Below are 17,798 nucleotides of genomic sequence, written 5' to 3' on the forward strand. Positions count from 1 at the left end.
ATTTTATATGTTTTGATAAGATCCCCCCTCATCCTTCTAAGTTCCAACGAGTACAGTCCCAGTCTACTCAACCTCTCCTCATAATCCAACCCCTTCAGCTCTGGGATTAACCTAGTGAATCTCCTCTGCATAACCTCCAGCGCCAGTACATTCTTTCTCAGGTAGGAAAACCAAAACTGAACACAATACTCCAGATGTGGCCTCACTGACACTGTATACAATTGCAGCATAACCTCCCTAGTCTTAAACTCCATCCCTCTAGCAATGAAGGACAAAACTCCATTTACCTTCTTAATCACCTGCTGCACCTGTAAATCAACTTTTTTGTGACTCATGCACTAGCACACCCTGGTCTCTCTGCACAGCGGCATGTGTTAATATTTTATCATTTAAATAATAATCCCTTTTGCTATTATTCCTACCAAAATGGATACCCTCACATTTTTCAACATTATATTCCATCTGCCAGATCCTAGCCCATTCACTTAACCTATCCAAATCCCTCTACAGACATCCGGTATCCTCTGCACTTTTTGCTTTGCCACTCATCTTAGTGGCGTCTGCAAACTTCGACACATTGCCCTTGGTCCCCAACTCCAAATCATCTCTGTAAATTGTGAACAATTGTGGGCCCAACACTGATCCCTGAGGGACACCACTAGCTACTGATTTCCAACCAGAGAAACACCCATTAATCCTCACTCTTTGCTTTCTATTAATTAACCAATCCTCTATCCATGCTACTACTTTACCCTTAATGCCATGCATCTTTATCTTATGCAGCAACCTTTTGTGTGGCGCCTTATCAAAGGTTTTCTGGAAATCCAGATATACCACACCCATTGGCTCCCCGTTATCTACCGCACTGTTAATGTCCTCAAAAAATTCCACTAAATTAGTTAGGCACGACCTGCCCTTTATGAACCCATGCTGCGTCTGTCCAATGGGACAATTTCCATCCAGATGCCTCGCTATTTCTTCCTTGATGATAGATTCCAGCATCTTCCCTACTACCGAATTTAAGCTAACTGGCCTATAATTACCCGCTTTCTGCCTACCTCCTTTTTTAAACAGTGGTGTCACGTTTGCTCATTTCCAATCCGCCGGGACCACCCCAGAGTCTAGTGAATTTTGGTAAATTATCACGAGGGCATTTGCAATTTCCCTAGCCATCTCTTTTAGCACTCTGGGATGCATTCCATCAGGGCCAGGAGACTTGTCTACCTTTAGCCCCATTAGCTTGCCCATCACTACCTCCTTGGTGATAACAATCATCTCAAGGTCCTCACCTGTCATAGCCTCATTTCCACCAGTCACTGGCATGTTATTTGTGTCTTCCACTGTGAAGACCGACCCAAAAAACCTGTTCAGTTCCTCAGCCATTTCCTCATCTCCCATTATTAAATCTCCCTTCTCATCCTCTCAAGGACCAATATTTTCCTTAGCCACCCTTTTTTGTTTTATATATTGGTAGAAACTTTTACTATCTGTTTTTATATTCTGAGCAAGTTTACTCTCAGAATCTATCTTACTCTTCTTTATAGCTTTTTTAGTAGCTTTCTGTTGCCCCCTAAAGATTTCCCAGTCCTCTAGTCTCCCACTGATCTTTGCCACTTGTATGCTTTTTTCTTCAATTTGATACTCCTTTTGTACCTGTGACAACTTTAGTGGATTCAGTCTTTATGGATGCTGTCTGATTGGAATAGAATTTCCTACATCTACATCATGTATAATCACCTTTGTACTTCCCAGTTTGTTTGCATATATAGCTCCATGTGACTGGAATAATTCTTTGAGGTCACTTTGATTATCCTCCAGAAGCTAGCTCAGTAATTTACCCAAAGTTCGTATTACTTCCTCGTTGTCCAACCTATTTTGAGGAATGTCAATTTCAGAATCATCTAGATTTATCCCTGCTCTCTTAGTTATAACTATTAATACATCCTCCTTTCCTTCTTTCCTTCCTTTTCAGACCACTGAGCCTTGACATTCAATGGCATTACCATTGCTGAAACCCCCACAGTTGACATCCTGGGGGTTACCATTGACCAGAAACTGAACTGGACTAGCCACATTAATACTGTGGCTACCAGAGCAGGTCAAAGGCCAGGAACCCAGCATTGTGGATAACAGATATGGAACAGATCAGTTATGACAGGATGGGGCAAGTGGCCTAATTCTGCTCCTATAAATTATGAACTTATTATCCCAAGGCGAATAACTCACCTCCGAACCCCCCCAAAGCCTGTCCACCATCTACAAGGCATAAGTCAGGAGTGTGATGGAATACTCTCTTGTACAGTTGTCCAATTCCACATTGCCTTCAATGGTTTCAATATCCCAGAAAAACATCTCTTCTGCTCCAATGGCTCTTTAGTTTTCATCACAAGATGTTGTTCAGGTGCTGACAGGTGAGTAGTTAAGGATGAGCTTTCCACAGGTGATTCTGCCAAGGCGATGATTTCCTGAGCACCATTCTGCTACTTTTCACCAATCTCTCTCTTGTTGTTCGTGTTCATGGATCAATTCTGACAAACTGAAAACGTGCCAAGAATACCATGTGCACTTTGTACATTTGTAACTTTTTAATGTGCTGATCATGGATGTGCTTTTGATCACCTGATACTCACAGTTTAGAACAAAGAACAAAGAAAATTACAGCACGGGAACAGGCCCTTCGGCCCTCCCAGCCTGCGCCGATCCAGATCTTTATCTAAACCTGTCTTCTATTTTCCAAGGATCTATTTCCCTCTTCTCCCCACCTGATCATATATCTGTCTAGATGCATCTTAAATGATGCTATCGTGCCCGCCTCTACCACCTCCGCTGGCAAAGCGTTCCAGGCACCCACCACCCTCTGCGTAAAAAACTTTCCACGCACATCTCCCTTAAACTTTCCCCCTCTCACCTTGAAATTGTGACCCCTTGTAATTGACACCCCCACTCTTGGAAAAAGCTTGTTGCTATCCACCCTGTCCATACCTCTCATAATTTTGTAGACCTCAATCAGGTCCCCCCTCAACCTCGGTCTTTCCAACGAAAACAATCCTAATCTACTCAACCTTTCTTCATAGCTAGCACCCTCCATACCAGGCAACATCCTGGTGAACCTCCTCTGCACCCTCTCTAAAGCATCCACATCCTTCTGGTAATGTGGCGACCAGAACTGCACGCAGTATTCCAAATGTGACCTAACCAAAGTCCTATACAACTGTAACATGACCTGCCGACTCTTGTACTCAATACCCCGTCCGATGAAGGCAAGCATGCTGTATGCCTTCTTGACCACTCTATCGACCTGCGTTGCCACCTTCAGGGTACAATGGACCTGAACTCCCAGATCTCTCTGTACATCAATTTTCCCCAGGACTCTTCCATTGACCGTATAGTCCACTCTGAATTAGATCTTCCAAAATGCATCACCTCCCATTTGCCTGGATTGAACTCCATCTGCCATTTCTCTGCCCAACTCTCCAATCTATCTATGTTTTGCTGTATTCTCTGACAGTCCTCCTCGCTATCTGCAACTCCACCAATCTTAGTATCATCTGCAAACTTGCTAATCAGACCACCTATACCTTCGTCCAGATCATTTATGTATATCACAAACAACAGTGGTCCGAGCACGGGTCCCTGTGGAACACCACGAGTCACCTTTCTCCATTTTGAGACACTCCCTTCCACCACTACTCCCTGTCTCCTGTTGCCCAGCCAGTTCTTTATCCATCCACCTTGAACCCCATACGACTTCACTTTTTCCATCAACCTGCCATGGGAAACTTTATCAAACGCCTTACTGAAGTCCATGTACATGACATCTACAGCCCTTCCCTCATCAATTAACTTTGTCACTTCCTCAAAGAATTCTATTAGGTTTGTAAGACATGACCTTCCCTGCACAAAACCATGCTGCCTATCACTGATAAGTCTATTTTCTTCCAAATGTGAATAGATCCTATCCCTCAGTATCTTCTCCAAAAGTTTGCCTACCACTGACGTCAAGCTCACAGGCCTATAATTTCCTGGATTATCCCTGCTACCCTTCTTAAACAAAGGAACAACATTAGCAATTCTCCAGTCCTCCGGGACCTCACCCGTGCTCAAGGATGCTGCAAAGATATCTGTTAAGGCCCCAGCTATTTCGTCCCTCGCTTCCCTCAATAACCTGGGATAGATCCCATCCGGACCTGGGGACTTGTCCACCTTAATGCCTTTTAGAATACCCAAAACTTCCCCCTTCCTTATACTGACTTGACCTAGAGTATTTAAACATCCACCCATAGCCTGAACATCCGTCATGTCCCTCTCCTTGGTGAATACCGATGCAAAGTACTCATTAAGAATCTCACCCATTTCCTCTGACTCCACGCATAAATTCCTTCTTTTGTCTTTGAGTGGGCCAATCCTTTCTCTAGTTACCCTCTTGCTCCTTCTATACGAATAAAAGGCTTTGGGATTTTCCTTAACATTGTGAGCCAAAGATATTTCATGACCTCTTTTGGCTCTCTTAATTGCGCGTTTGAGATTTGTCCTACTTTCCCGATATTCCTCCAAAGCTTCATCAGTTTTAAGTCGCCTAGATCTTATGTGTGCTTCCTTTTTCATCTTAGCTAGTCTCACAATTCCACCCGTCATCCATGGTTCCCTAATCTTGCCATTTCTATCCCTCATTTTCACAGGGACATGTCTGTCCTGCACTCTATTCAACCTTTCCTTAAAAGACTGCCACATTTCTCCCACTGGGGCTGTTTAGCACAGGGCTAAATCGCTGGCTTTGAAAGCAGACCAAGGCAGGCCAGCAGCACAGTTTGATTCCCGTAACAGCCTCCCCGAACAGGCGCCGGAATGTGGCGACTAGGGGCTTTTCACAGTAACTTCATTTGAAGCCTACTTGTGACAATAAGCAATTTTCATTTTCATTTCATTTCATTTCAAATGTGGATTTACCCTTAAACAGCTGCTCCCAATCCACATTCCTTAGCTCCTGCCGAATTTTGTTATACTTGGCCGTTCCCCAATTTAACACTCTTCCTTTAGGACCACTCGTGTCTTTGTCCATGAGTATTCTAAAACTTACGGAATTGTGATCGCTATCCCCAAAGTAATTACCGACTGAAACTTTAACCACCTGGCTGGGATCATTCCCCAATACCAGGTCCAGTATGGCCCCTTCCCGAGTTGGACTATTTACATACTGCTCTAAAAAAACTCTCCTGGATGCTCCTTACAAATTCTGCTCCATCAACGCCTCCAACACTACATGAGTCCCATTCAATGTTGGGGAAGTTAAAATCTCCCATCACGACCACCCTATTGCTCCTACATTATTCTATAATCTGTCTACATATTTGTACCTCTACTTCACGCTGGCTTTTGGGAGGCCTGTAGTAAAGTCCCAACAATGTTAGTGCACCCTTCCTATTTCTTAGCTCTACCCATATTGCCTCAGTGCTCGAATCCTCCATCGTGCCCTCCTTAATCACAGCTGTGATATCATCTCTGAATAGTAATCCAACTCCCCCCCCCTTTTACCTCCCTCTCTATCCCTCCTGAAGCATCTATACCCTGGGATATTTAGTTGCCAGTCTTGCCCTTCCCTCAACCAAGTCTCCGTAATACCAATAACATCATATTCCCAGGTACTAATCCAAGCCCTAAATTCATCTGCCTTACCTGCTACACTTCTCGCATTAAAACAAATGCACCTTAGACCACCTGTCCCTTTGCGTTCATCATCTCTTCCATGTCTACTCTTCCCCTTAGTCACATTGAGTTTATTATCTAGTACCTTATTGGCTTTAGATGCTGCCTCTTTACTGACCTCTAACTTCCTAATCTGGTTCCCATCCCTCTGCCACATTAGTTTAAAACCTCCCCAACAGTGTTAGCAAAAGCACCCCCTAGGACATTGGTTCCAGTCCTGCCCAGGTGTAGACCATCCGATTTGTAATGGTCCCACCGCCCCCAGAACCGGTTCCAATGTCCCAAAAATCTGAACCCCTCCCTCCTGCACCATCTCTCAAGCCACGTATTCATTCTGACTATTCTTGAATTTCTACTCTGGCTGTCGTGTGGCACTGGTAGCAATCCTGAGATTACTACCTTTGAGGTCCTACTTTTTAATTATCTCCTAACTACCTAAATTCTGATTTGGACGGACATGTAGATGTGGTTGGATATTGAATTGTATAAAAAGCATAAAATGAGTGTTTTTAGCTGTCACAGAGAAGCGATGTGAAAGCAATCGCTGTGGAAGAAATCAAATCAAACTATTCACATTAAACCACATGAAAAATGGACAATTTCTCAACAATGTATCTCTGTTCCTGCCAGCCAATTAATTCCAAGTACTTACCAAGTTTAATTGATTTCAATTTCAACAGCAACAACCAGCTTGTATTGATTCGATGCTTTTACTGTAATAAAGCATCTTCGGGCACGTCTCACAAAAACTATGAAATAGAATTTAAGCCACACTAGCTTATTCAAAGGGAGAGGATTTCTGGAGATGTTTACAATCAGAGAGGGAGAGTGATGGAGTGGTTTCGGGAGGAAATGAAGCTTGAGGCCTTTGCAACTGAAGGCATGGCCACTATCTAGTGAAAAGATTAAAGTCTGGATCCTCACAAGAACAGAATGAGGGGAGCACAGATATTCAGAGGATGTTTTAGAGCTAGGGAGTGATTTTGTAAACAAGGATGGGAATTTTAAATTCTCAAACATTAACACTCACAAAGTTGAAGCAGGAGGGAGCGACATACTTTGTGCTGAATTAAATGGTAATTGTGTTTTCCAGAGTGGTACTGAACTAAACTAAGCATCAATGAAATGAAATGAAATGAAAATCGCTTATTGTCACAAGTAGGCTTCAAATGAAGTTACTGTGAAAAGCCCCTAGTCGCCACATTCCGGCGCCTGTTCAGGGAGGCTGGTACGGGAATCGAACCGCGCTGCTGGCCTGCTTTGTTCCAGATTTGACAGCGCACTTGTGTTGAGATTAGTCAATCTAACTGGAGACACTGCAAATGGTGCATGGGCTTGAGGGAAATTCATTTGCTGATGTTTGAGCTGGAAGATGCACAGATGGATTTCGGGTACTGAGGGGATATCAAACTCCCCGGTGTCGATTTCTCCATGTCACTGTGTCGATTCAGACACCATCGGAGGGATTCTCCAGCCCTCCAGCCGCGTGTTTCTCAGCCCCACGCCATTCACTGATGGCGCGATTCTCTAATCCCGCTGCTTGTCAATGGGATTTACCATTGAAGCCGCCCCTCGTCGCTGGAAATCCCGCAGGCGGGATGCGCTGCCGGCGGGAAAAGAGAATCTCACCAGTCAGAGAATTCCGGCCACTGAGTGATCACTTGGGAAAGGAAAGGGAAGGCAAACAGTAGCTGTGCACCAACATGGGAATGTCTGCAGGAAAAAAGGATGGACATGTATGTTACTTAATTGATTAGTTTTACAAAACCAGGTTAAAGTCCAACAGGTTTGTTTCAAACGCTAGCTTTCGGAGCACAGGACCTGAGGAAGGAGCAGCGCTCCGAAAGCTAGTGATTCGAAACAGACCTGTTGGACTTTAACCTGGTGTTGTAAGATTTCTTACTGAGCTCACCCCAGTCCAACGCCGGTATCTCCACATCAGGACTTAATTGATTCAGCCTTTACTTGCTTCTGGCTGTCTGGTTTTGGAGGGATGTCAATAATCTGGGGCAGTTGATATTGTCCCTGTGTCTCTATAGGCTGCACACAAACCCAATAGATGGGACAATTCTACCACCAGAGCCAACCTCTGTGCTCCTCCCGCTGGCAGCAAATATGACACCCACCCACCAAGAGGATGCAGCCACTGAGCCTGAACCCTCAAGACCCCATTGGCTATCTGGTGGGCATTCTGAATCTTTGAATCCAACAAGCTGTACTCACCTGCACCAAATGCTTTTAAACACCGATATCACCATGTTTAAGATTATTGGAACATTCATTTATGGAAAAGAATGACTGCATTATGGAATTTGTCAGAATTTATTGTTGTCAGTGAATCCTTTCACCAGTACAACGTTAAGCAGCGATTAAAAGGTTTGAAAATGCAAAGCAGCTTTAAAAACCTGACTTGACTCTTTGGGAAATATACCAGGAGTGACCAAAATTCCTTCAATTCAATATGCATTTAATGTTTTATTTAAATCCACCTCATTCATGCATTGGGCGCAACACAGCAAAAGTCCACGAGATTTGTCCCTGGGATGGGGGCATTCTCCTTGGATGGGGACATTGTCCGGGGATGAGGACATTCATTGTCCTGGGATGGGGACATTGTCCTGGGATGGGGACATTGTCCTGGCATGAGGACATTGTCCTGGGATGGGGACATTGTCCTGGGATGGGGACATTGTCCTGGGATGGGGACATTGTCCTGGCATGAGGACATTGTCCTGGGATGGGAACATTGTTCGGGGGTGAGGACATTCATTGTCCTGGGATGGGGACATTGTCCTGGGATGGCAGCATTGTCCTGGGATGGGGACATTATCCTGGGACGAGGACGTTGCCCTGGGATGGGTGCATTCTCCTGGGATGAGGACGTTGTCCTGGGATGGGGGCGGCACAGTGACACAGTTGTTATCACAATTGCTTCACAGCTCCAGGGTCCCAGGTTCGATTCCCAGCTGGGTCACTGTCAGTGCGGAGTCTGCACGTTCTCCCCGTGTGTGCGTGGGTTTCCTCCGGGTGCTCCGGTTTCCTCGCACAGTCCAAATATGTGCAGGTTAGGTGGATTGGCCGTGCTAAATTGCCCTGAGTGTCCTAAAATGTTAAGCGGGGGTTGCTGGGTTACGGGGATAGGGTAGATACATGGGCGTGGGTAAGGTGATCTTTGTAAGGGCCGGTGCAGACTCGATGGGCCGAATGGCCTCCTTCTGCACTGTAAATTCTAATTCTAATTGTCCTGGGATGGGGACATTATCCTGGGATGGGGACATTATCCTGGGATGGGGGCATTCTCCTGGGATGGGGACATTGTCCGGGAATGAGGACATTCATTGTCCTGGGATGGGGGCATTCTCCTGGAATGGGGACATTGTCCTGGGATGGGGGCATTCTCCTGGGATGGGGACATTGTCTGGGGATGAGGACATTCATTGTCCTGGGATGGGGGCATTCTCCTGTGATGGGGACATTGTCCTGGGATGGGGGCATTCTCCTGGGATGGGGACATTGTCCTGGGATGGGGACATTATCCTGGGATGGGGGCATTCTCCTGGGATGGGGACATTGTCCTGGGATGGGGACATTATCCTGGGATGGGGGCATTCTCCTGGGATGAGGGCATTCTCCTGGGATGGGGACAGTGTCCTGGGATGGGGATATTCTCCTGGGATGAGGGCATTCTCCTGGGATGGGGACAATGTCCTGGGATGGGGACATTCTCTTGGGATGAGGGCATTCTCCTGGGATGGGGACATTGTCCTGGGATGAGGGCATTGTCCTGGGATGAGGACATTGTCCTGGGATGAGGGCATTCTCCTGGGATGGGGACATTGTCCTGGGATGGGGACATTGTCCTGGGATGGGGACATTGTCCTGGGATGGGGGCATTCTCCTGGGATGGGGACATTGTCCTGGGATGGGGACATTGTCCTGGGATGAGGGCATTCTCCTGGGATGGGGACATTGTCCTGGGATGGGGACATTGTCCTGGGATGGGGACATTGTCCTGGGATGGGGACATTGTCCTGGGATGAGAAGACGAGTAAACTGGGCCTGTAATCAATGGATTTCATGGGACCCCACCCAGGGACTTTACAGCCGCCCCCAGTACTGAACCTCTGTATTCACCCCCTCCCCCCATTCCAACCCCCAGTAAGGATGGGCACTCCCTCAGTGATAACTTGGGCACAAGACCAGCAATGAAGACAGAGGACCGGACGCCTACATGCCGGCCTTCAAACTCCCTAAGGCAAGGGGCGTCCCAAAGTGATTGGAAGGTAAGGCTTGCTAGCGACCCCTCCCCAGAGAGTGAGAGACTGAACCCCAACCTTCGGGTAAGCGTTCTCCAAGGAGGCCTTCAGGACGCGCGACAACGCAGAATTGCCGAGCAGAAACTTATAGCCAAGTACCGCACACATGAGTGCGGCCTCAACCGGGACCTGGGATTCATGTTGCATTACATTCATCCCCCACCATCTGGCCTGCGAAATCCTACCAACTGTCCTGGCTTGAGACAATTCACTCCTCTTTAACCTGCGATTATCCCTCTCTCCAGTTGCTCCGTCTGGACCTGTAAAGACTTAATTACCTGCAAAGACTCACATTCAAAGTATCGTCTTGCATCTTTGACTTTGTCTATATAAATGTTTCTGGAACCCACCTCTTCATTCACCTGAGGAAGGAGCAGTGCTCCGAAAGCTAGTGGTTCGAAACAAACCTGTTGGACTTTAACCTGGTGTTGTAAGACTTCTTACTGAGCCCACCCTCTAGTTGAACTTATCTGTGTCTCCCACATTCTCTCTGGTGCACCCTGAACAGCGAAGACCCTGGAGATTCATGGCTGCCTGACGCCCTCCTCCGATATCGCCCCCCACAGAGGTGAGGCCGCCAGGTTCACATGTGTGTAAACCTGTTGTAAATGACAGTGATGTGACATCGCACTGGTGCACGGTGGATATCCCATGAAGGGGAGGGTCTGGAGAGAGTGTTTGCTGATGACATGCTAATGTATCAACATGAGGGTCTGGGGCTCCTGTGGCGCGATTCGCACAAATCGACTGGGGGTGCGGTGGGGGGGTTGCAAATTCCAACCGTGCCAGAGAGAATCACGTTTTTCGATTCTCTCCGGGTTTTAAGTCCACACCGTCTTTCTTACGGACAGAGATGAGGGCTCACAATCTCTCTCCATATTCGGTGGTGCATTAGTGAAGGAGGAACAATGAAGGGGTTTGTTTATCTGGGGACACAGGTCTCTAAGTATTCCAGTGCAGCCCAGGTAAAGTGGAAAAAAGATTATTTTTAAAAGGTGTCCATCATTTTAACACATATCAGAAACTTTCCTCCCAGATACTTCTCCCGTCAAAATGTCTCATTCTTCAAATTTCTCTCCCCAGTGGATGACACGGTCATTGCCGTTCCATATGGCAGTCGGCACGTCCGAATCGTACTCAAAGGCCCAGACCATCTGTGTAAGTGTGCACCAGTTTTGCGACTGAAATCTTTTAAACCTGTGTTTTGTTGCTGTTTCTTTTGATCCTCCTAAAGATGTCATGGAAAATATTGAACAATAGTTAGTTCTAATCTTCCACCTGTGGTAATCATAGATAACATCTGTTGCACATTGCAATCATCTTTTTATTATCATGTTTCAGTGATGATGTGTTTGTGATGATGGTGAATTGCTGCTGGTTTACATTGAAAACAGATAAACGCTCCTCTCTGTTAGTCTAAATGGATCGAAGAGTAAATTCAATGTCAAGCGTTTGTATCTGAGCATCTGTAACATCTCTAGGATGTGTTTTCTTCCAGATAGATTTTTCAAAACTAAATATTACTTTGAAACTCCCTCACATTTGGAGTTAGATATTGGATCAGATCCATCAAAATCTCTGGATTCTCGTCGGTTTGTGACCATCTCTTTAAAAGCAATTATGGAAACGTCGGCAGAATCTTGCATGTCAAAGTTAACTAAAGTTGCATATGTGACCTCCTCTCCAGCGCTTACAAACGACACAAAAACAAATGGCTTTTCCTCAGATCATCTTCAGAGGAAGCACTGAAATTTGTTTCATCTTTGTTGAAGAGTAGGTTTGGGAATATTCTGCAGTGACTGAGCTTCTCTGGACCATTCAACAGTACCTCAGTCTGTTTCAACATGCGGCAGAAACGTTAATTAAGGTGGAAGGAGATACATTGAACTTGTTGGGGAATTCAGCATAAGTTTCCAAAAACAGTGAAAAATATTGTTCAGTTATTGTGGGTTCCATCTATTTTGTACCACCGAGTTTAAAGTTAGAAGGGAATTGAAAGTTCAAACTTTGAGGAAATATGGAATAGGGAAGCCCTTTAACTCATTGGCCCTGGACATAATGGGGTTGCCAAGGAAATTTGGGGCATTTTTGGGGTATAAGTTAAATTTAGGGAAGAGTGAATATTTTGTGGTGTCCTCTCCAGGGGCTGGAGGGGGAGGGTTGCCATTTCGGGTAGTGACAAGTCAGTTTAGGTTTTTGGGGGTGCAGGTGGCGTGGGACTCAGCACAACTTTGTAAGTTTAATTTCATGGGCCTGTTGGGGAAGGTGAAGGGGGACTTGCTGCGATGGGATAGTCCCCCCTTGTCACTGGCAGGGCGAGTGCGGGCTGTAGAGATGAACATTTGGCACGGTTCCTGTTCCTGTTCCAGTGTCTGCCGGCCTTGTTGCCAAAGCCATTCGTTCGAGGGGTGGACAAGCTGATCATTTGTGTGGGCAGGGAATTGGCCAGGATAGCGAAGGTGGTGATTCAGAGGGGGCGGCAGTGAGGAGGTTTGGCTCTTCCCAACTTGTTGCACTGGGCGGCGAATGCGGAGAAGGTGTGGGGCTGGAGTAGGGAGACAGAGGCATGGTGGCTGCGGATGGAGGCGGGTTCCTGTAAGGGGTGGGGTCGTGGACACTGGCAACGGGGCCATTGCCGTTCGCCCTGGGGAAGTATTCGGATCGTCCTGTGGTGGTGGCCACGCTGAAGGTTTGGTGAAAATTCCGACAGCATTTCAAGTGAGGACGGGGTCGAGCGTGATGCCGATAAGAGGGAATCATGGGTTCGAGCCGGGGAGGATGGATGCAAGTTTTCGGAGATGGGAGGAGAAAGGGGTGAAAGAGATGAAGGATCTGATTTTGGAGGGCGGTTTGCAGGTTTGGAGGAGCTGGGGTGAAGTTTGGGCTCCAGCGTGAGGAGGGTTTTAGGTATCTGCAGGTGCGGAATTTCGCAAGAAAGGTTTTTCCGAACTTTCCAGTGGGAACTTGCTCCTCGTTGTTGGAGGAGGTGCTGTCGTGGAGAGCTGGAGAATGGGGTCATTTCGGAAATCTACGGTAGGATTTTGGAGGAGGACAAGGAGTCCATGGAAGGAATTAAGGCCAAGTGGAAGGAAGACAAGAAAGCAGACGGAACGCTTTCATTGGACGGGGCATCGAGTATAGAAACTGGCAAGTCATGCTACATTTGTATAAAACGTTGGTACGGCCGCACATGGAATATTGCGCACAATTCTGGTCGCCACACTACTGGAAGGCTGTGGAGGCTTTGGAGAGGGTGCAGAGGAGGTTTACCAGGATGTTGCCTGGTCTGGAGTGTGTTAGCTATGTGGAGAGGCTGAATAGACTTGGACTGTTTTCAATAGAAAGACGGAGGTTGAGGGGGGACCTGATAGAGGTCTACAAGATTATGAGAGGCATGAATAGAGTGGATAGGCAGGCACTCTTTCCCAGGGTGGAGGGGTCAGTCCTCAGTCCGTGGGGCAAAGTTTAGAGGAGATGTGCGAGGCAGGCATTTTACACAGAGGGTGGTGAGTGCCTGGAACGCAATGCCAGGGGAGGTTGTGGAAGCAGTTACATTAACGGCGTTCAAAAGGCTAAAAAAATAACTTATGTAACACTACTCTAGTGGCATGCTAACGATTCAGTTTCAAGAGGTGTCATCGCTGAACCCCCCCCCCCTTCAAAGGCATCTTGACAAACACATGGATAGGATTAGTATAGAGGGAGGTGGAAGTGCTGAGTGTCGTGTTGTGTTCTCTGCTACACAGACGAACCAACACGGTTGCGGATGGCACAACTCAGTTTTATTACTAACAATATTTACAGTGGTAAACTGGTTACTGTGGTTCGTTCATTACCCTCTAACCTGTGGACCCAGCCCTGACACTATCTTGGAGAAGCACTCAGCACATGGTGAATGTCTGAGTCGCTTGCTGTGAGCTCTGTGCTCTGAGCTATCTCCTGCTGTAATGGGCGGGAAGTGTCGTGTTCCCTGTTTTATAGTGTGTATGCTCTTGCCTCTGATTGGCTGTGGTGTTGTGTGTGTATTGATTGGTCCGTTGATCTGTCCATCAGTATGTCTGTATGTTTGCACCATAATGTTTACCTGAATATCATGACACTGAGGGTTTTGGCAAAGGTTGGTATCATGGCAGGTACAGGCTTGGAGGGCCGAAGGGCCTGTTCCAGTGCTGTATTGTTCTTTGTTCTAAAATTTGGAGGTGGTGTTGGAGGAGGATTATGATACAAAGTGCTGCAAAGGGTTAATACCTCGACCTCGTGTGCAAGGCTAGGGTTGATTCAATTACAAGTGGTGTACAGGGCGCACTTTTTTTTTCTTATAAATTTAGAGTAACAAATTCGTTTTTCCCAATTAAGGGGCAATTTAGCGTGGCCAATCCACCTACCCTGCACATCTTTGGGTTGTGGGGGCGAAACCCACGCAAACACGGGGAGAATGTGCAAACTCCACACGGACAGTGACCCAGAGCCGGGATCGAACCTGGGACCTCGGCGCCGTGAGGCAGCAGTGCTAACCACTGCACCACCTTGCTGCCCTACGGGGTGCACATAACGAAGGAGAGGGTCAGCCGGCTGTTTGAAGGGGTGGAGGAGAGCTGCGAGCAATGTGGGACAGACAGAGGGACAGACAGAGGGACAGACAGAGGGACAGACAGAGGTACAGACAGAGGGACAGACAGAGGGACAGACAGAGAGACAGACAGAGAGACAGACAGAGGGACAGACAGAGGGACAAACAGTGGGACAGAAAGAGCGACAGACAGAGGGACAGACAGAGGGACAGACAGGGAGACAGACAGAGAGACAGACAGAGGGACAGACAGAGGGACAAACAGTGGGACAGAAAGAGCGACAGACAGAGGGACAGACAGAGGGACAGACAGGGAGACAGACAGAGAGAGACAGAAAGAGAGACAGACAGAGAGACAGGCAGAGAGAGGGACAAAAGAGCAACAGACAGAGGGACAGACGGAGAGACAGACAGAGGGACAGACAGAGAGACAGACAGAGGGACAGACAGAGGGACAAACAGTGGGACAGAAAGAGCGACAGACAGAGGGACAGACAGAGGGACAGACAGAGAGAGACAGAAAGAGAGACAGACAGAGAGACAGGCAGAGAGAGGGACAAAAGAGCAACAGACAGAGGGACAGACGGAGAGACAGACAGAGGGACAGACAGAGAGACAGACAGAGGGACAGACAGAGGGACAAACAGTGGGACAGAAAGAGCGACAGACAGAGGGACAGACAGAGGGACAGACAGAGAGAGACAGAAAGAGAGACAGACAGAGAGACAGGCAGAGGGACAGACAGAGAGACAGACAGAGGGACAGACAGAGGGACAGACAGAGCGATAGACAGAGGGACAGACAGAGGGATAGACAGAGGGATAGACAGAGGGACAGACTGAGAGATAGACAGAGGGACATACAGAGGGACAGAGAGAGAGAAAGACAGAGAGACAGACAGAGGGACAGACAGAGAGAGACAGAGAGACAGACAGAGAGACAGAAAGGGAGACAGACAGAGGGACAGACAGAGAGACAGACAGAGAGGCAGACAGAGAGAGACAGAGAGACAGACCGAGAGACAGACAGAGGGACAGACAGAGGGACAGACAGAGGGACAGACAGAGAGAGACAGAGAGAGACAGAGGGACAGACAGAGGGACAGACAGAGAGAGAGACAGAGGGACAGACAGAGGGACAGACAGAGAGATAGGCAGAGAGACAGGCAGAGGGACAGAGAGACAGACAGACAGAGGGACAGAAAGAGAGACAGACAGTGGGACAGACTGAGAGACAGACAGAGAGACAGACTGAGAGACAGACAGAGGGACAGACAGAGGGACAGACTGAGAGACAGACAGAGGGACAGACTGAGAGACAGACAGAGGGACAGACTGAGAGACAGACTGAGAGACAGACAGAGGGACAGAGAGACAGACAGAGGGACAGACAGAGAGACAGACTGAGAGACAGACAGAGAGACAGACAGAGAGATAGACAGAGGGACAGACTGAGAGACAGACAGAGGGACAGACAGAGAGAGACAGACAGAGGGACAGACTGAGAGACAGACAGAGGGACAGACAGAAAGAGACAGACAGAGGGACAGACAGAGGGACAGACAGAGGGACAGACAGAGGGACAGACAGAGAGACAGACTGAGAGACAGACAGAGAGACAGACAGAGAGATAGACAGAGGGACAGACTGAGAGACAGACAGAGGGACAGACAGAGAGAGACAGACAGAGAGATAGACAGAGGGACAGACTGAGAGACAGACAGAGGGACAGACAGAGAGAGACAGACAGAGGGACAGACAGAGGGACAGACTCAGAGGGACAGACTGAGAGACAGGCAGAGTGACAGATGGTCCACCAGATGTGGGGTTAGATTGTCTTGAATTTTGGGATCTGGTTGCCGTCAGGATGGGGGGGCAGTCTGTGGGGGTGGGGGTGGGGACGAGCGGGGGTGGCGTTGGAGTTCGATTTGTGTGTTGTACAAATGTTAAAATGTTGAAAATTTGAATAAAAATGTATTTATTAAAATTCACTGACCCTGCTCATTGAATTTACCAAAATACACCAAAACATAGCAACCGGGAAACTTCCACAAACCGGGAAACTTCCACAAACCGGGAAACTTCCACAAACCGGGAAACTGCCACAAACCGGGAAACTGCCACAAACAACAAGGTGATAATGAGCAGATATTCTGAGCGCGGTTTAACGGAAACATTTCTCAGTGTAATTTTGGATGCGATTGTCGGGTTGTTCCTCGAGATCGCGACCCGTATTTAACGGCACTTTGCGCTGGAAATCAGCCCCCATGAGCTTCTCGCCATCACTGGCTGTCTCAGCAGGCTGCCCCTCAGCTTTCCGCCGCTAACAAGGGGGAGCTACTTTTAATCGCTCCCTCCCCACTCACGCCCAGTCAGCACACCAGCATGGCAGCACACAGGCCTGCTCCGCGATTTGGGGATGCCGACCTGGACAGGCCTCAGACCCGAGGGGGTCGGAGGCCCAGTAGCAGGGTCAGCAATGCCGCCTGGGAGGCAGTGGCTGTCACTGTGGGCAGCGTGGACCAGCAGGACTGCCGTCCAATGTCGGGAGGCCACTGACCTCCATTGAGCAGCGACGGTAAGTTACCATCTCTCTCCTGGCATCAGTTCCGCCTGCCAGCCCTCAGATTCCCAAACCCGTCCCCTCCCCCACACTCCACTGGCTGTCACCTCGCACCCTCCCCACATCCAATCTCCGTGCTTGTTCCTCAGCACCCCCCTAGCACCCACCAGCACAACCTCTTCATGCCCAGGTGCAGTGCCCACACATACCACCTGCTGCAGACTCCCCTGATGCATCCTTACCCCCTCTGAGAAACGGGCCCTGGAGATTGCGGGCATGCCCGAGGAGAGAGCAGCCACCGACAGTGAGGTTGGTCTGCACCACAGGGGTGGGGATAAACTGTCCCTTCACCCAGCCGACCCGTCAGACAAAATGATCCTTCCCTCCCACTGACCATAGAATCATAGAAGTTTACAGCATGGAAACAGGCCCTTCGGCCCAACTAGTCCATGCCGCCCAGTTTTTACCATTAAGCTAGTCCCAGTTGCCCGCACTTGGCCCATAACCCTCTATACCCATCTTACCCATGTAACTATCTAAATGCTTTTTAAAAGACACAATTGTACCCGCCTCTACTACTACCTCTGGCAGCCCATTCCAGATACTCACTACCCTCTGAGTGAAGAAATTGCCCCTCTGGGCCCTTC

At 48.1% G+C, this 17,798-nt stretch overlaps 1 protein-coding gene across 3 annotated transcripts in view; it reads left to right on the forward strand.

The window, feature by feature from the left end:
* LOC140429922 (ADAMTS-like protein 1) overlaps positions 1 to 17,798 on the forward strand; it is a 489,170-nt gene that overhangs the window by 210,441 nt on the left and 260,931 nt on the right. For all 3 annotated transcript variants that reach the window (XM_072517517.1, XM_072517518.1, XM_072517519.1), the window contains exon 6: positions 11,103 to 11,177. In XM_072517517.1, the coding sequence (XP_072373618.1) occupies positions 11,103 to 11,177 (75 nt within the window). The remainder of the gene's footprint in view (positions 1 to 11,102; positions 11,178 to 17,798) is intronic.

Source organism: Scyliorhinus torazame, chromosome 9 (genome assembly GCF_047496885.1).
Source record: "Scyliorhinus torazame isolate Kashiwa2021f chromosome 9, sScyTor2.1, whole genome shotgun sequence".
Classification (NCBI taxonomy): domain Eukaryota; kingdom Metazoa; phylum Chordata; class Chondrichthyes; order Carcharhiniformes; family Scyliorhinidae; genus Scyliorhinus; species Scyliorhinus torazame.